At 35.9% G+C, this 20506-nt stretch overlaps 1 protein-coding gene across 2 annotated transcripts in view; it reads left to right on the top strand.

Annotated features, from left to right (window-relative positions):
* The window catches only part of THSD7B (thrombospondin type 1 domain containing 7B), a 1098632-nt gene that overhangs the window by 503175 nt on the left and 574951 nt on the right, over positions 1–20506 (top strand). For both annotated transcript variants that reach the window (XM_053909184.1, XM_019454952.2), the window contains one exon: positions 5836–6646. In XM_053909184.1, the coding sequence (XP_053765159.1) occupies positions 5836–6646 (811 nt within the window). The remainder of the gene's footprint in view (positions 1–5835; positions 6647–20506) is intronic.

Raw genomic sequence — 20506 nt, 5'->3', positions numbered from 1 at the left:
GACCACTGGTGTGTTTTGAAAATAGCTTTAGTATTAATAAAGGATTTTTTTGGTTCCTGTGAAAAGCATAATAGAATTTTTAACTAAAATGCATTATGGTTTAAATTTTTTCTCATTGAAAACAATTTTCCATGTTTTTACATTTTCTACATTGTGTTTCTATTGATATCTGATATATAACTCAGTAATGGATATATATAATGAACAAATTTTCTCTGTTAGTTTCGGTGGTGCTGTATGGCTTTAAACATCCTCTGCTAGTAGAAGTTATTAATTAACATGACAGATTCAGGAGGCATCTGGGTGGCTCTGTTGGTTAAGTGGCTGACTTCAGCTCAGGTCGTGATCTCATGGTTCATGAGTTCGAGCCCACTGGGCTCTGTGCTGACAGTTCAGAGCCTGGAGCCTGCTTTGGATTTGGTGTCTCCCTCTCTCTCTGCCCTTTCCCCGCTCACAGTCTGTCTCTGTCTCTCAAAAAATAAATGTTTAAAAAAAATGATAGATTTTGAAGTGTAGACTTGAGAATGGCCATCCCTTCTAGCTTCCATCAGTGCCCCTGCCTCCAATATCCCTCTCAATTTCTGGTTTGCTGCTTTAGATCTAATGAGCTTGGAAAACCAAAACATTAAGACTGCTAAACTGTGTACCAAGTAAGTATAGATAGACCTGAAGGAGAGACGGAATGTCCTCTTCAGGAGCAAATTGGCATTACATTTAGTGCCCAGATTTTGTAAGAGATACTTAATGTTTCATTTATTTTTATATTTCCAGAGTCTAATATATTACTTGTCAAGTAGCAGGTAATGAGCAACTGTTATTTTAGTGAATGAGTGCTCAGATGCCACTCTTTTCTTATTCCTTGGGTTCCTTGATGTGTTTCAGAAAGTGAGATTTCTTAGATATTTGTTCACTATGCAATAGAAACATTATTTTAATTACTCCATGGTTGATGTGAAAGCCTTTTGAGAAGTGAAAGCTACTGTATAAATTTCAAGCTATTTCTTGGAGGGGAGGCATCTTACAAGTCAATGTTGTTTTATATCACATTTGGTAATGTTGAGGTTTATGAATGCTTTGGCATAGTAATTATCCACAAATAATTTGGGTAAGGTATTAAAGCTTTGCATTGACATTCATGTCATTCCTCAACCCCATTGCCCAAGATAAAAAGAAAGCAATGTCAGGGTAATAAAAGCAGTGGTTGAAAAAAAAAAGAATAGTAAAATAAACATCTCCTCCTATTGCATGAATGGTATTAAGTCAGGGTTGCTGCCTCAAACAGTGGCAAATGGTGTGCAAAAGCTATGGAATGTGTTTATTCTCTCTGACCTCTTGAGTTCCGTTTTTCCTTTGTTGTAGGTATCTCAGTGAATGCCGCACCTAAAACTCAGGCATCCAGTAGGTTGTCCTAAATATGATGATTTAGATTGGGAGATACATTCATCTAAACTAATCCAGTTAAGGATAACTTAATTAAGAGAATAAAATGTGCCAGCACTTTTCTGCTTCTGGAGGAGTATTACATTAGAGCATTCGCATATTTCCGCTTTCTGCAAGAAACACAGGCAGGGGAAAAAAAGAATCAAAGAGTCTTAAATGTGAATGTGACCCAAGAGTCCATCAGTACTACCCTTTTGTGTGCAAAGATTTTACCTTCTAAACCAAAATGTTAATGTAATAATTAAAACTGTTGTGATTTAAAAGATTTAGCAGTTTATTCTAGAACGACTATGTTTATCATACACAAAAGGTAGTAAATTGCAGGTGAATTTTGTTTTTGCATAATGTTGGTCCAGGTAAACAAGTACTGAATTACTATTCCTGTTATACCATTAAAATATCTTCTGAGAAATGTAACACAGCATGAGTTTTAGTTTAAAGGCACATTATGTCTAATTAAACTTTTAATCCTTTACTGGTTCTAAATTTTGTTTAATTTGTATTACTTGGGGCCTGTTTTCAATTAAGGAATACCAAATGATTGATGTTTACAAGCATGGGTTTCCTATATGTTTCTTTAGATTATTATCTAAGATATATATTGTGAATGTAATCACATTTTCTATATATATATATAGAAAATTTAAAGGTGATATTCATTTTCTACAGGCAACTGCTCAAAACTTTAATATTTCCTATTTCTGAACTTGGACAAAGATACAAGATTTCTCAAACTGTAGTTCACATCTTACTTAAATGTGCATGTTTTCTGAAATGGCAAAATCCCTCAGGGCTATGTGATTTTCACGAGTGTGTGTGTTTAAAGTTCATAGGCAAACACAACTGAATAAATCATGGAACATATTTTGCCTCTATGCCTGAGAAATGCAAATTGTTATAGGTCAATTGCTTAGAGGTCTTGTCTCCATTTTATGTGTCTTGTTTGCAATTTGTTTTTCATTTATTCCAAACATACACAATTCACTTTTTTATTTGCTTGTTATTTACCTGTTGTTCAGTTGTCTGCAAAGTTTGCTTTTAACATGAGGAGAAACTATTCTACCCTGACTGCGCCTTCCTAAATGACTAATGCTTATCAACATGCATGTGTCTTACCTGCCATCCTAAATTTCCAGGGCCAGAAGGGGGAAATCATTGCTCAAATACCACCTTGATTACTTGTACTCATATCCAAAGGAATACTAACTACCAGATGGGAGAGATCATAGCTAAGCTAAGAAACAGATCTGCCTTGTGATGTTAGGATCACACATACCAATGCATATGGAAAAAAAAACCACCACCACCACCACCAACAACAACAACAAAAACTCATTGCAAATGAAGGGCAGGAGCCTAAGTTTGGAGTCTTACAGATCTGGAGTCCCATTCTAGTCTACCATTTACTAGCTGTATAACCTTGGATGCACCCTATAACTTCTCTGAGCTTAGTTTCCCCAGTTGATAAAAGGAGCATTCCAGCCCCGTGTCAGAGGACTGTTGTAGGAAACAAGAAAGGAAGGAAGGCACTGAGCAAATTGCTTGTGGTATATGACAAAGCAGTTCTGTGTTGTTGTTGTTGTTGTTTTTAAATGTCTTGATTTGTGGTATAAATACTCACATCATGGTTGATTTCAAATTATGAATGATTTAGCAACCACTTGGTAAAATTCTTGAATATGTAACAGTCTTCTGCTATCATCCCAGCCTATGACAGCACTGCTAGCCCTTAACAAATGGTAATAATTATTTCTTAATATGTATATTTTGTCTTCCATTGATATAAGAAATTTTTTGCTGTTTGATGTATTTCTTTGTAGATGGGAGAATGTGAAAGCTAAGGGAAGAATAATAATGTACAAGGTTTAAAATATTAATGATTTCAAATAACAAAAAAGAGCTACCTTAACAGTTTTGAAAGTAGGCAAAAAACTTAGAACAAGAAGGAAACATTTTAATAATAAGAAAATATGTTAGTAAAATGCTTTAAGAGTAAGAATAATGATCACTTTGTAAGGTGTTCTAGATGAATTAAATTTAGTATTAAATTTTTCAGATTGGTTAGAAATGGTTTGATTTTTCTGGTCTTACTTTCTTTACACACACACACACACACACACACACACACACACACAAAGTCCTAAGGGAAAAGTTGTGTGTATTTCCTACATTAACAAATAAAGATAAGCAGACAGCCATTATTTAAAAACCTAGTACTTAGAAAATGAGCATCTTTCAATTTTATCTGATAACTGTTTTATTTTATTCAAGACTGATTTTAGATTTTAAAATTTGCTAAATGGATATATCTTTTTTTTTGTTTTAGTTTATTTATTTTGAGAGAGAGAGGGAGAGAGAAGGAGGGAGAGGAAGAGAGAGAGGGAGTGAGAGAGAATCCCAAGCAGGCTCTGCACTGACACTAATCGTGAGTGAGATCATGACCCGAGTCGAAATCAAGTGTTGGATGCTTAACCAACTGAGCCACCCAGGTGCCCCTGGAATATTTCTTTAATGAGTAACCATGGTGATTTTTTTTTGGGCACTAATAAAAATTTGCGTGCACAGTCTGCCATGATGGGCAAGGGATGGCATACTTGAACTGAGATTGCTCCAGAGCATCTGGACACATGAAGCCTTTAAATGACTTTCGTGTAGCAATGAACATGTCGATTTACAGAGTACAAAATTGTGGGTGATCTAGGAGAAAAATCACCAGAATCCAGGGCAGTTGATGAAATCGGCCTGAGCCAAGAGTTCCATTTTTTATGTGCATTTACTGTGTCATGAGCTGGGGCACCACGCCTAGGAAATGTGTGGGCAAAGTCAAGGGCATTGTGGTGAGTAAAAGCTGACTTACTTCAATGAAACTTCTGTGCCCACTTCAGCAATAGGAGTCTCCAGGATGAGGACACTGAAAGGACCTGAGGGTATTTTCTCCGTTAATCTCACTTACAAAGTGACAAGTCATTGGCATAGTAGGTCTGCATAACCAGATAGAGCTGTGAGGAAGAACTGGGAAGACTGCACATTAGAACCCCAAAACTGATGTCCTGTTAAAGTGATAGATCCTCACTGCAGCATTTGACCCCAAATGCAAGTACCTGTTTCTCTGAGGATATATATGTCTCTTCCTAAATGCATGTGACTATGCACACATTACTGTTCCTAGAAATATAATGTGTGGACATGGAAACAAATTCCATGAAGTAGTTAAATGGCATTTGGGCATTTGGAGTGTTTGATCAGATTTGGGGAAAGACAGAAAGACTGCATCTTCTTTCCCTTACCTATGTAAATTGTTTCTCGGGGTGTGAATTACCTTTATTATTGTCACAACCTAGTGTAGGGGCAAAGGTTACATGGTTGAGCTGATAAAATTTTCTTGCGTTCATATTACATATTTAAGTAAAGTGAAAGAGAGGAAAGTATTTTCTTTCCAACTGACATAAAATGTGCTTACTTGCCATCCTTATGAAGTTGTATCATCAGCCTTTTGGATAAGGCTGGCTGGTATGTCTTCAGATCAGATGCAAAACAATGTGAGAAACCTCAATGGACACTCTTTTGTCTGTCCGTTTCTTCGTGGGACTCTTTCTCATGAAAACGTGTTCAGTAATTAAAAGAAGTGGCATATTATGAACCAATGTTGGTAGCTTTACCCGGAGTCATTACCTGTCGAAAATCCAAGGGATTTTCAGGGATTGTGAGGGCAGTTCAATAGTGCTGTTGCTGCTTTTATTACATCCTCCCCCATCAGCTATTTTCTTTTTCATGCAATTCACTCTGCAAGCAAAAACCAAAAGCGGGGACATCTATTAAGCGAGTGAAAATATATTTAGGATACTTTGGCAAGTTATTTTTTAAAAACGTATTTCTCTTCTGAGCCACCTGCAGTATTGAGCTGAAGGCTTAGAAAGATGAGAGACCCTACTTTATTAAGATCCTGGGTTTAGGGCTTTTCTTTGAGATCAAACATTGTCTACCTAGAAAGTATTAATATTGAGTTAGATATATAGGCTTTGGAATGTAGCGATTATAATGATACCAATCATTTATTACGTGTGCATTGTCTCCTTGGCACCACATTGTACTACTGATCCTCAGAACAGTTCTGCAAGTCAGTGCTTTTATTCTTTCCCTTATGTAGTTAAGGAAACTAAGGCTTAGAAATGGAAGTAATTCATCCAAGTTTACATTGCTGGTAAGAGAGGGAGAGGGGATTTCAACAAACGCAGACCGATGCAGCGTCCACACTCTTCACAACTAAATTAAACCTCCACTCAAGTTCATAATTTCATACTGGTTGTGTTGGGAAGTGTGCAGACTGACCCATTTTTGTGTGGAGGGCCGGGTGGAATGTCTGAGTAATTGACATCCTTGTCTTTGTGCCTGTAGGCCCCTGGGGAAGGTGCGCAGGAGACTGTGGACCAGGAGGAGTCCAGAGTCGTGCACTGTGGTGTTTCCACTTGGAAGGGTGGACGAGTCACGTCTCTAACTGTGATGAGAACAGCAGGCCTCCAAAGGAAAGAAGCTGCTTCCGAGTCTGTGATTGGCACAGTGACCTCTTCCAGTGGGAGGTCTCTGACTGGCACCATTGTGTGCTCGCCCCTTCCAGCCTCGGCCAAGCCGAGCCTCGGCCTGAGGAGTGTGTGACAGCGCAACATGGGTTACAGCACCGGACTGCGCGTTGTATTCAGAAGTTGAACAGAACCGTGGCTGGAAATGAAATATGTGAACACTTTGTCCCACGGCCCCCCACAGAGCAAGCTTGCCTCATTCCCTGCCCCCGGGATTGTGTTGTATCTGAGTTCTCACAATGGTCCGAGTGTAGCAAGGGATGTGAGAAGCGATTGCAACACAGAACCCGGGCAGCCATCGCTCCCCCTCTCTATGGCGGTTCTCAGTGTCCCAATCTGACTGAGTCAAGAGCCTGTGACACTCCCGTTTCCTGTCCTCTTGGAGAAGAGGAATATACTTTTAGCCTTAAAGTTGGACCATGGAGTAAATGTAGGCTGCCTCATCTTAAAGAAATTAACCTAAGCGGAAGAACTGTTCTGGATGTTAGCTCTGATTCAAAGGAGCGAGTAACCTTTAGACATCAGAGTTACAAGCCACATCACCATTCCAAGCCCTGGGACTTAGAGATCGGTTATCAAACTCGGCAGGTCTGGTGCACCAGAAGTGACGGAAAAAATGCTATGTTAAGGTAGGAGGCCTTCAGTGTTTATATCTTTGCTTCACCTAGATATTTTACAACATAATTTTATAAGATATATTATTTCCTATAAAGGGATAATTATAATCAGGTTGGGGATTTGGGTTTTTAGAAGTTTAATTTAAGAGGTTTTCAATTTCAATTGTGAACATTTCAGAGTATAGACCAGGCAGAGCTCTGAATTCTTACATAATTAATAGTACAACTACATAGGATAAGGCATGCATTTCCACATTTTATCAAAGTGTCAACAAGTTTTAAAAAAACATTTATCACTATAGTAATAGAAGACTAAACCTTTCTTTATAATCATAAAAATTCAAATTGACTCTCAAACTTGGGATAGAAATTATGCAAAAATTATCATTTTTCATAATCATGTTTTTTAAAAAAAATTTAATTCTTATCTATTTTTGAGAGAGAGAGAGACAGAGCATGAGTGGGAGAGGGGCAGAGAGAGAGAGAGAGAGAGAGAGAATCCGAAGCAGGCTCCAGGCTCTGAGCCGTCAGCACAGAGCCCAACACAGGCCTGGAACTCACGAACCGTGAGATTATGACCTGAGTTGAGGTCGGTTGCGTAATCCAGGCCCCCGGTATTCATGTTTTTTAAACTTGGTTTTGTTTACTTTTGTTTTCATGTTTAAGAAGATTCTCTAACATTTTAGTGGTAGATTTTTTATAGTAGTAATAATAACAGTAAGTTAATCTAAGAATGCTTTCTATGACATCGATTTGAAAAACATATTACCTTGCACGGCAATAATTAGAATTGCAAACCTGTAGAGGGAATGGACTAAAACTTTTAAAAAGAATAGTTAAGGCTGTTAGTGCTTAAAAGTTATTTGTAATTGTTCTACTTTAAATTGTAGTACAGAAAAATCATGACCTAGGTATATAGAAATATGCTCAAAGTAGTATTTGTTTTATTTTCCCCAGAAGGTCTTAAAGCACTGGTGTGTTACCAAGTTTTTCCAAATTTAAATGCCTTTCAGTAAGACGTATATTACAAAATAGTGAAACACTCATCTCTAGAATTAATCATTATCACCAGTTACTGTTTTCTCAGAATCCACAGCTGGCTGGGAGAGGCTCAAAAGACTACCTCTGCTATTCAAGAACAAAGTAATGTGATGATTGTTTCTTGTTTTTTTAATTTTTATTTTTCATTTGACTTCACAAATGAGCATATTTCATCTTTGATGCTTCATTCTGATTTATGCCATATGCGGTTGGCAAGTCCATTGAAGAGTGATTTTCTGCCTTTTATTGCCTGCCTCTGTGAAGCCCAAAAGATTAAGCAGATGATTTGGGTGATTATTGTTTGAATGCGTATGTGGGATTCTATAAAGACATTGTTTTCTTACTATTCCAGAGAATGTTTTCAGTTTTAGTTTGCTTGTGTTTGCCATGTTGTTTTTCTTTGTTTTAAATTAAGAGACTTTGTTTTTAGAGTAGTTTTAGATTTACAGAAAAATTGAGTGGAAAATACAGTTTCCATATAGCTTCTCCTCACTCCCCTCCACACATACAGTATGGTACACACTTCTTGCATCAGTGTAGTGTGTTTGTTACCATTTGTGAGCCAGTATCAACATATCATTATAGTCCGTAGTTTAATTAGGGTTCACTGTGTTGTACATTCTGTGGGTTTGGACAAATGTATAATGATATTGTTCATAATTACTGTATCATATAGGATAATTTCATGGTCCTAAAAATCTGTGTACCACCTATTGGTCCCACCTCTCCTCTCCCCAGTTCCCTGGCATTCAGGGATCTTTTTACTGATGGCATAGTTTTATCTTTTCCAGAGTGTTATATAGTTGGAATGATACAGTATATAGCTTTTCTTATTGGCTTCTTTTGCTTAACAATATGTATTTAAGATTCCTCCATGTATGTCCATGGCTTGATAGCTTGGTTCTTTTTATCACTGAATAGTATTTGTTGGTTTATAAACTATCCCTGTACACATAGAGCAGGGAGAGACCAAAGAAAGAGACAGACCACTCCGGATTGGGAGGTGGCAGTTTAGTAAGCAAGAGAACTTACCAATAAGGCTTGTGTTGGGTGGCTGCAAGATGAGTAGGTATCTGCACCCATTGCCAAATCTTAAAAGTTTATATAGAGGCCTTAATTGGTTTCCGTCACATATACCATCTAGATGTTCTCAAAAGACCTTACTCCTTTAAGACCATGTACTTAGAGCAGCTCCCACTGTGTACAGAGCATATATTCCAAGGACAAGCAAAGGGGTGAGGAACCTCCAAACGCCTGAATCTAGCCTGATGGTCAACTGGCAGTCACATCCTCTTGATTACCTCCTCCAACAGTATTCTGTTGTATGGATATATCACAATTTGTTATCCATTCACCTGTTGGAGGACATCTTGGTTGCTTCCAAGTTTTGGCAATTATAAATAAAGCTTCTGTAAACATTCATTTGGAGATTTATATATGAACTTACATTTTCAACTAATTTGGAGAAATACCAGTGGGCACTTTCCTACATATTACAGTGAGAATTGTTTCATTTTGTAAGAAACTGCCAAACTGTCTTCCAAAGTGGCTGTATCATTTGGTTTTGCCACCAGCAATAAATGAGCATTCCTACTGCTTCACATTCTGGCCAGCATTTGCTATTGTCAGTATTTTGGATTTTAGCCATTTTTAATAGGTGTGTAGTGGTATCTTGTTTTAATTTGCAGTTCCTTAATCACTTACGATGTTTGGCATCTTTTCATATGCTTAGTTGCCATCTGTAGATCTTCCTTGGTGAGGTGTCTGTTCAGATCTTTTGTCTATTTTTTGAGTTGTTTTCTTATGGTTGAGCTTTACAAATTCTTTGTGTACTTTGGATACCAGTCCTTTATCAGATATATGTTTTGCAAATATTTCCTTCCAGTTGATGACCCCCTTTTCATTCTCTCAATAGTGTCTTTCACAGAGAAGTTATTTTTTGTTTTGTTTTAATCTTAGTGAAGTCAAACTTATCAATGTTTCTTTCATGGATCATTCTTTGGTGTTGCATCTAAAACAACAACAAATTCTCTAAACCTAAGATCAACTAAATTTTCTCCTATATTGTTTTCTAGGAGTTTTATAGTTTTACATTTTACATTTAAATCTATGATCCAGTCTGAGTTAACTTTTGTGAAAGGTATAACGTTGGTGTCTGTATTCTTTTTTTTTTTTTTTTTTTGTGTGTGTGTGTGGATGCCCAGCTATTCTAGTTCCTTTTGTTAAAAAGACTCTCCTTTTTCTATTGAACTGCCTTTGCTCCTTTGCCAAAGATTAGTTGACTATATTTATGTGGATCTATTTCTGGGCTCTCTGTCTTTAGTCCATTGATCTATTTATCTATTCTTTGCCAATAAAGCAATGTCTTAAATACTGAGGATTTATAGTAAGTCTTGAAGTTGGGTAGTTTCAGTCCTCTGGATTTGTTCTTTTTTTAATATTGTATTATCTATTCTGTATCTTTTGTTTTTCCATGTAAACTATAGAATCAGTTTTTTTCAATATCTACAACATAACTTGCCAAGATTTTGATTAGGATTGCTTGTGGTGTATGGATCAATTTGGGAAGAAATAACTTTTTTTTTTAATGTTTATTTATTTTAGAGAGGGAGGGAGAGATAGAGAGTGAGCAGGAGAGGGGCAGAGAGAGAGGAAGACAGAATCCTAGCAGACTCCATACTGTCAGCGCAGAGCCTGATGTGGGGCTCGAACCCACGAACAGTGAGATGATGATCTGAGCGAAACCAAAAGTTGGAAGCTTAACTGAATGAGGCACCCAGGTGCCCCAAGAAATAACATGTTGATAGTGTTGAGTCTTCTTTTCCATGTACCTGCAGTATTTCTCCATTTATTTACATCTTTGACTTCTTCATCAGAGTTTTATACTTTTTCTCATGTACCTTTTGTATCTATTTTATTAGATTGATACTTAAGTATTTCATATTTTTGGTGCCAATATAAATGTATAGTGTTTTAAATTTCATGTTGTAGTTTTTAATGGCTTGTGTATAAGAAAACAATCGACTTTTATATATTAACCTGTATTCTGCAACCTTGTTATAACCACTTATTAGTTCCAGGACTTTATGTTGTTATTGTTAAGATTCTTTGGGATTATCTATGTAGATAAGCATATCATTTGCAGACAAAGGAAGTTTTATTTCTTCATTTCCAATCTGTATACTGCTCTTCTTTTTCTTTCTCTCTTTCTCTTTTCTTTCCTTTTCCTTTCCTTTCCTTTCCTTTCCTTTCCTTTCCTTTCCTTTCCTTTCCTTTCCTTTCCTTTCCCTTTTCTTTTCTTTTCTTTTCTTTTCTTTTCCTTTCCTTTCCTTTCCTTTCCTTTCCTTTCCTTTCCTTTCCTTTCTCTTTCTTTTCTTTTCTTTTCTTTTCTTTTCTTTTCTTTTCCTTTCCTTTCCTTTCCTTTCCTTTCCTTTCCTTTTCTTTTCTTTTCTTTTCTTTTCTTTTCTTTTCTTTTCTTTTCTTTTCTTTTCTTTTCTTTTCTTTTCTTTTTTCTTTTCTCTTTCAATTCTCAAGTTAGTTAACATACAGTGTAATCTTGGTTTCAGGAGTAGAATCCAGTGATTCATCTCTTACATATGACACCCAGTGCTCATTCTGAAAAGTGTCCTCCTTAATGCCCATCGCCCATTTAACACCTCCCCCTCAACCAATCCTGTTTTTTCTCTGCATTTAAGAGTCTCTTATGGTTTTTCTCCCTATCTGTTTTTATCTTATTTTTTCTTCCCTTCCCCTATGTTCATCTGTTAAGTTTCTCAAATTCCACATATGAGTGAAATCATATGATCTCTTTTTCTGACTTATTTTACTTAGCATAATACCCTCCAGTTCCATCCACGTTGTTGCAAATGGCAAAATTTCATTCTTTTTCATCACTGAGTAGTATTCCATTGTATGTGTATGTATATACCTACAATTGTATGCACATATGTATGTGTTGTATTGTACATTGTATGTACATCTTATTAATCCATTCTTCAGTTGATAGACATTTAAGCTCTTTCAATAATTTGGCTATTGTTGATAGCTGCTATAAATATTGGGGTACATGTGCTGCTTGAAATCAGCATTTTTGTATACTTTGGATAAATTCCTAGTAGTGCAGTTGCTGGGTTGTAGGATAGTTTCATTTTTAATTTTTTGAGGAACTTCCAAGAAATGTACAGAAGACATGAATAGATACTTTTCCAAAGAAAACTTCCAGATGGCAGATAGATACATGAAAAGATGATCAAAATTGGTTGTCATCAGGGAAATACAAATCAAAACCATAATGAGATACTACCTCACACCAGTCAGAATGGCTAAAATTAACAATTCAGGAAACAATAGATGTTGGTGAGGTTGTGGAGAAAGGGGAATCCTATTGCACTGTTGGTGGGAATGCAAAATGGTGCAGGCACTCTGGAAATCTATATACCGTTTATTTCTTTTTCTTGTCTTATATTATCTAGGACTTTGAGTGTGACTCAAATAGGAATGATAAAAATGGACATCCTTGCCTTGTTCCTGATCTTAGCAAGAAAGCATCTGGTTCCTCACAATTAAGTATGATGTTAAATGAAAGTTTTTTTCTGGATGTTCTTTTTCATGTTGAAGAACCTACCCTGCATTCCTAGTTTGCTGAGAATTTTTATCATACATTAGTGTTGGTTTTTGTCAAGTGCTTTTTTCTGTATGTATGGATACAATGTATGATTTTTCTCCTTTAGTCTATAGATAAATTAGATTGTGTTGATTTTTGAATGTTGAACTGGCTTTACATACCTGGAATACAGCACATTTGGTTATGATGTAGTATTATTTTTATGCATTGTTGGATATTATTTGCTAATATTTTGTTGATAATTTTTACATATATGTTTATGGGAGATATTGGTCTTAGTTTTCCTTTCTTATAATGTCTTCATTTTTTGATAATAAGATAATGCTGGCCTCATATAATGGACTAGAAAGTGTGTACTCTACTTTGATTTTCTGAAATAAATTGTAGCAAATAAGTATAGTTTTTTTTTTCTTGACTGGTAGAATTCAACAATGGACCTGGTGTTTTCTGGTTTGGTAGGTTATTAATTACTGATTCAATTTCTTTAATAGATATGAACCTATTCTTATTATAGATTTCTCCTTGTGTGAGTTTTAACAGGTTGTATATTTCATTCATCTAATTTATCAAATTTGTGTGCATAGACTTGTTCGTAATATTCCTTTATTATCTTTTTTTATGTCCATGGGATCATTAGTGATGACCTCTCTTTCATTACTTATCAGTACTTATTAGTACTTTGTATCTTCTTCTTCTTCTTCTTCTTCTTCTTCTTCTTCTTCTTCTTCTTCTTTTTAATCTTAGTTAAACTGGCTAGAGGTTTATCAGTTTTACTGATATTTTTTGAGAACCAGCTTTTGCTTTCAGATATTTTCTCTACTGATTTTATACTTTCAGTTTTATTGATTTCAGTTATAATTCTTATTCTTATCATTTTGCCTACTTTGGATTTAATTTGCTTTTCCTGTTCTAGTTTTCTAAGATAGCTTAAGTTATTGCTTTTAGGTATTTATTTTTTTTCTACTATGTGAATTCCATGCCATAAATTTCTTTCTAATCACTGCTTTCACTACATCTACAAATTTTAATAAGTTGTATTTTTATTTTCATTTAATTCCAAATGTTGTTTAAGTTATCCTGTGACTTCTTCTTTGACTCATGCATTATTTGAAAGTGTGGTGTTCAATCTCCAAGTATTTGGGGATTCTCCTCCAGCCACCTTTTTGTTACTGATTTGTAGTTTAATTCCATTGTGTCCTGAGAGTATACTTTGCATGATTTATATTCTTTAAGTTTGTTAAGGTGTGTTTTATGGCCTGGAAATGTGGTCTGTCTAGGTGAATGTTCAGTGTAAGGATGAGGATAATGTGTATTCTGCTATTGTTGGATAACATATTCTTTAAGTGTCAATTATATCCAGTTGATTGATGGCACTGTTCAGTTCCACTATGTCCGTACTGATTTTCTGCCTGCTGGATCTGTCCATTACTGATCGAGGGGTATTGAAGTCTCCAACAATAATAGTATATTCATCTATTTTTTCTTTGCAGTTGTATCAATTTTTACTTCACATAGTTTGATGTCTCTTGTTAGGTTCATACACATCAAGGACTAGTATATCTTCTTGGAGAATTGCCCCCATTGTTGTTATGTAATGCCTCACTATATCCCTAATGGTTTTACTTGTTCTGAATTCTGATTTGTCTGGAATTAATATAACTACTCCAGTTTTCTTTTGATTACTTTTAGCATGGTAATATTTACATTTTAATCTATCCTTGTCTTGAAAATTTCTTGTAGACAATATACAATTGGATTTTCTGATTTATCCACTCTGACAATCTCAGCCCTCTGATATATTTGTATCATTGAATTTTAAAATGATTATTGATGTAATTGGAACAATATCTATTATATTTATTGTTTTCCACTTATTGCCCTGTTCTTTGTTCCTCTTTTTGTTTTTTCATCTCTGATTTTAATTGACCATTTTTTATTATGTCATTTGTCTTCTCTCCTAGCATATCTTTTTTATCTTTTTTTTTACCTTTTTATTTTTTTCTATTAATTTTTTTTTACTTTATTTTATAGAGAGAGAGTAACAGTAAGTGAGGGAGAGGGGTAGAGGGAGAGAGAGAATCCCAAGAAGGCTTTGTGTTCAGCACAGAGCCCAATGTGGGGCTTGATCCCACAACTCTGGGTTCATAACCTGAGCCAAAGTCAAGAGTCAAATGTTCAATTGACTTAGGCATGCAGGGTCCCCTTTTCTTTACCTTTTTCCATGGTTGCCCAGGAGTTTGCAAAGTAAATTTACAACTAATCCAAGTCTACTTTCAAATAACACTATACCACTTTACACATTCTTAGAACATTCCCAGTCCCCTTTTCCCATTCCTTATAACACTCCTGTCATTAATTTCACTTAGCCATAACCCATAATTACTTAATACATTGTTATTATAATTTTGAATAAATTATTGATATTAGATCAGTTATGAATGAGAAAAATAAAATATTTTATTTTACCTTCAATTATTCCTTCTTCAACAGTCCTTCTTTATTTATGTAGCTTTAAGTTTCTGACCTGCATCGTTTTCTTGTCTCTGAAGAACTTCTTTATAACCTTTATTTCAAGGCAGGTCTACTGATCACAAATTTCCTAAATTTTTCTTTGAGAAAATTTTTATTTTTCTACTTTTGAAAGATAGTTTCACTGGATATAGAATTTAGGTTGGTGGGTGTTTTTCTTTCAACACTCCACTATATTTTTTGCTTGAATAGTTTTAAAAAGAAATTTTATGTAATTTTTATCCTTGCTTATCCATAGCTTAGATGTTTTTCCAGTCCAGCTCCCCATCCCGTTTTTTTTTTTTTTCCCAAGACATTCTCTTGGACTTTCTGTATTTTGAATATTGTATGCCCAGGTGTAGGTTTTTTTTTCTTCCATTTTTAAAAAAAGCTTATCCATGGGGTGCCTTGCTGGCTCAGTCAGTGGACTTTTGACTTCAGCTCAGGTCATGATCTCATGGCTTGTGAGTTTGAGCCCCATGTCAAGCTCCATGCTGACAGCTCAGAGCCTGGAGCTGCTTCGGATTCTGTGTCTCCCTCTCTTTCTGCCCCTCCACCACTTACACTCTGTTTCTTTCTCAAAAATAAATAAACATTACAAAAATAAAAAAGCTTATCCTGTGCTTGGTGTTCCCTGAGCTTCCTGAATCTTTGATTGGTTGTTGTCTGTCATTAATTTTGAAAAATCTCACTTATTATTTTTAAACACTTCTTTTTTTTCTTCTTCTTTCCTTCTTTCTTTCATTTTATTTTACCTGTGATATTCCTATTACACGGATGTTACACTATTTATAATTGTCCTGTAGTTCTTGATATCTTGGGGTTTTTTTTTCATTTTTTTTCTCCTTTACATTTCAGTTTTGGAAGTTTCTGTTGACATTTTTTCTTTTTTTTTTTTAACTATTTTTTTAATGTTTATTTTTGAGAGAGAGAGAGAGAGAGAGAGAGAGTGACAGAAAGACAGAACATGAGTGGGAAAGGGGCAGAAAGAAAGGGAGAGACAGAATATGAAGCAGGCTCCAGGCTCAGAGCTGTCAGCATTGAGCCCAGCATGGGGCTTGAACCCACAAACTGTGAGATCATGACTTGAGCCAAAGTCGGTTGCTCAACTTGACTGAGCCACCAGGTGCCGGACATTTTTTCAGTCTCAGTCTCAGTGATTCTTTCCTTAACTATGTCCAGTCTGTTGATGAGCCCATCAAAGGGCAGTCTTCATATCTGTTTTAGTGTTTCAACTTCTATCATTTCCTTTTGATCTTTTTCATAGAGTTTCCATCTCTTTGTTCGTAATATACATATGTGGTTTCGTATTATGATTTTTTCATGTTAGAGCCTTTAGCATATTAATCAAAATTGTTTTAAATTCCCAGTATGACTGGGCACCTGGGTGGCCCAGGCAGTTAAGTATCTGACTCTTGGTTTCGTCTCAGGTCCTGATCTCATGGTTTTGTGAGTTTGAGCCCTGTGTCAGGCTCTGTGCTGACAGTGCAGAGCCTGCTTGGGGTTCTTTCTCACTCTCTCTCTCTCTCTCTCTCTCTCTGTCTCTACCTCTCCCCTGCTCACTCTATCTCTGTCTATCTCAAATTAAATAGATAAACTTAAAAAAATTCCCGGTATAATGCCAAAATTTTAGCTATATCTGAGTTTGAATCTGACGTTTTCTCTGTCTTTTCAAACTGTGTTTTGTCTTTTTGTATGCCTTGTATTCTTTTGTTGAAAGCTGGACATGATGTACTGGGTAAAAGGAACTGAGATAAATGGGCTTTTTTTTCTGTTTCAGTAAAGTCCTATTATGCAAAAAAAATAGGCTTTAGGTGTGAGATTTTGTATTTATTTGGCTAGGATTAGTCTGTGTTTGCTGTAGTATAGGGGTCAAAGGCTAAAATTTCCTCTGGTGTCCTTGTTATGTTTTTTTTTTTTTCCTTTTCCTCTTTGTTTTTTGGTTTTCCTTAGAAAATTCTTCCTAATTAAGTTCTGGTACATGAAATTATTTTTATTGTAATTCTCTGTTATTAATCTGGAGCCTCATTAATGTTTTGGGGGGAGGAGGAGTAATGAATTTTGTAATGAATTTTGGGGGGAGGAGGAGTGTTTTATAGTCCTATAATTTGGTCTCAATCTTTTATTGAACCTGTTCTCCTAGATGTGGCCTTTAAAAATGCTTTCCTACTTCACAACTTCTTTCTTCCCAATTAAGTAATAGAGAAAGGCTAGAGAGGGCTGGGGTTGGGTATTTTCTTTCCCAGATTGTTAGGATCTGGTAATATCCCAGTTGGTTAGGCTTCAGTAAATAGTTTCCTTTGAGGGTGAGAAACTTTTAAGAATTCTCTGGGTCTACTTCAGAATGCCTCCCTTGATGAGAGCATGACATTTTTTTTCTTTATTGTGAAAACCTGGTCAGACTTCTGGAGGTGAAACTCAGGAAAATACAGGATCTCTAGTAGGACTGGGCCTCTTGAAATTTTTAAGTCAAAAGCTCGTCTGAACTGAAACCACCAGCAATTTATCAATCACAGCTTAAGTTTTCCTACCCTGTAGTGGTTTCAATGGCAGTTTCTGCTCCTGAGATGCTCCCAGTAAGTTATGATTCTCCATATCCACCTATTTTCTCTGTGCCTTTTGGGACATCTATCTGCCCTGTGACTAAAATTCTCTGATGAACTGAAGAAGTTGTCAGTTTTCAGTTTGTTTGGCTTTTTCTCATTTTAGGAATGAAAAGAAGTCTTTAATGTTTATTTATTTTTGAGAAAGGAGTGGGGGAAGGGGCAGAGAGAGAGGGAGACACAAAATCTGAAGCAGGCTCCAAACTGTGAGCTGTCAGCATAGAGCCTGACATGGGGCTTGAACCCACAAACCATGAGATCATGACCTGAGCCAAAGTCGGATGTGCAACCAACTGAGCCACAAAGGTGCCCCTAGCTTTTTCTCATTTTGATGATAGCAGTGAGTTCACACTGCTTAGGTGGTTGTATAGAAACCATAAGTGACCATGTTGTCTAGTTTTTTTTTCCAGTTTTATTTTATTTAATTTATTTATTTATTTAGAGAGAGAGAGATACAGAGAGCATGAACATGGGAAGGGCAGAGAGAAAGGGAGAGAGAGAATGCCAAGCAGGCTGTGTGCTGTCAGCAGAGAACCTGATGTGGGGCTCAATTCCATAAACCATGAAATAATGACCTGAGCCAAAATCAAGAGTCAAACATTTAATTGACCGAGCCACAGAGCCTAACATGGACGATGTTCTCCTTTGAGTTCTAGGCAGCATATTGAACTAAAACAACTTTTTAAACATTATGTCATGAAATTTATGCTATTTATTTTATTGAGTCATCAAAGAATTATGAAATGACTTATATCCTATCATGAAATGTTTAGGTTATTAGGAAAATATAGTGTTAAGTAGGAACATAATCTATTTCTCTAACTTCCACTGCAATGAACAGAAACATTTCCCTTGACAGCTGTGAGGGCCATTGTTGACAATATTGTCTCATCTCATTTTTATCCAACCTCATGAATTATGTGGACATAGTCCACCAGAACTTTTACTAAAATGTTTCAAATCCATCTTTGCAAAGTACACATTTTTTTTCCCTTTTTGTGGATCTGATACATTCAGGAAAGCATTGTTATTTTCGTGTGTCTGTTGACTTTTAGGACGAACTTAAGTTTCCCTTAATCAGTCAAAATTGTCATATATAATGGATTCCTTGTATGCTGTACTTATATGAACGTTTAGGCCACTTTCCTTTTGGTGGTCTCTGTGAGACTGTATGGACAAGTGGCATTTTGTTTCCTCTGTTCTGATTATGGCAATGGCTAGTTGTCATGTCATTTAGAACGGGATACTTCCATAATGCCCGCTTCTGTTTGCGCCTTGCTGGAAAGTCATTTCACAATCTAGGGCACCACAAAGGTTTAATTAATGTCCTTTGCTAGTTCTCTCATTGATTACTATTAACTTTTGATAAGCACCTCAAGCAATTTTCCCTTCACACTTACATTTGCCGTGTGGTGGGTAGTTCTCTTAGTGTTGGTGCTTCTCTGCTCCCTCATCACCGATTTGCCTTAAAGATGGGCTTAAAGATCTTTAGTTTTTAATTGTGTCATTGCATATCCTATTTTTCCCTTTATTTTGATGGGAGTTTCTCTGTGGTTCCACTATTACATTTTTATTTTATTTTTAAATTTTTTAATGTTTATTTATTTTTGAGAAACAGAGACAGAGGGGAGGGGCAGAGAGAAGGGGAGACACAGAATCTGAAGCAGTCTCCAGGCTCTGAGCTGTCAGCACAAAGCCTGATGCAGGGCTTGAAATCACAAACCACGAGATCATGACCTGAACCAAAGTTGGACGCTCAACCAACTGAGCCACCCAGGCGCCCCTATTACATTTTTAAAGAGCCGTCCCACAGCCTGTTCATTTTTTTTTTCAGATTATCAGTGATGCTGTTATTGAACTTTTACAATACCTAACTTAATGAAATAAAGTGATCTTCTTTATTCATCTTTTTTTTTTTTTTCATTAAAGTGTAAGTGCATCTGAGTTAAGAAATCTGGGTTGTAGACTAGGCAATCTGTGTATATGAATAAAAGAAGTGATTTATATTTATTATTTAGGTCAATAAAATTCAGATGAATGGATTTTACTTTGATTTTAATATAGAGAAACATTTGGCATGGGCAGTCTTTTAAAAGCTGTGATCATTTGGTACATGGTGAACATTCTTTAAATTCTCAGGCCGCTATGGTTAGATAAATATTCTATGATTTCCCTTGAAAAGAGCTCCTGAGAGGTAATAAATTTTGACTATAAAAAGAATCATATCACTACAGCTGAAATCCTACTGTTACTTTGCTTTTGTTTATGTTTTTTATCTCTACCACCAGAGTAGATTTAGAAAGAAATTTCCTATCCCTGTCCCTTTCAAAACATAAATAAGTGCTGACCCTGAATGTAAAAAGTCATTTTCATAATTTGTTCTTTGAAAGTGGCAGAGAATATTTTGTTGCTATTGTTGTGTTGGTGGGAATGAGAATAGAGGACTTTTTCTTTTCTGGTTTTCGGTTTTTTTTGTTGGTTTACTTTAAGTTTTAGATTTTGTTTTCCTCTTTTCCTATGTATTGATTTAATTTTATTTTTAAAATATATTGAACAATAACGTGTTTCTCAAAGTTAAAAGTATACATCATGTTACTGGGAGGAGCATTACTTCCTCCTATATATCTCCATCCTATGTCTCCTACCTTTTGTAGATAATCACCATTCTTGTTTTCTCACTTATCCTTCTGTGTTTCTTTATGTTTTTTAATTTTCACTTCTTTCTTGCACAAAGAGTAGCATAGTGTGTAACATTTTTTTTTTAAAAATTATTTATTTTTGAGAGAGAGAGAGACACAGAGCATGAACAAGGGAGGGGCAGAGAGAGACACACACAGAATCTGAAGTAGGTGCCAAGCTCTGAGCTGTCAGCACCCATGAACTGTGAGATCATGACCTGAGCTGAAGTCAGGATGCTTAACCAACTGAGCCACCCAGGTGCCCCCACACTGTAGCTTATTTGAACAGATTCCCACATTTAGACATCTAGGCAGTTTCTAATATTTTGCAATTACAAATAATTCTTCAGTGAATAAGCTTTTGTTCATATATTTTCATATTGTTGGAGATATATCTTCAGGATAAATTCCTAGAAGT

The sequence above is a fragment of the Panthera pardus genome, unplaced genomic scaffold (assembly GCF_024362965.1).
Source record: "Panthera pardus isolate Hobbes unplaced genomic scaffold, ASM2436296v1 HiC_scaffold_10, whole genome shotgun sequence".
NCBI classification, from domain to species: Eukaryota; Metazoa; Chordata; class Mammalia; order Carnivora; family Felidae; genus Panthera; species Panthera pardus.
This window is presented reverse-complemented; position numbering and strand designations above follow the sequence as displayed.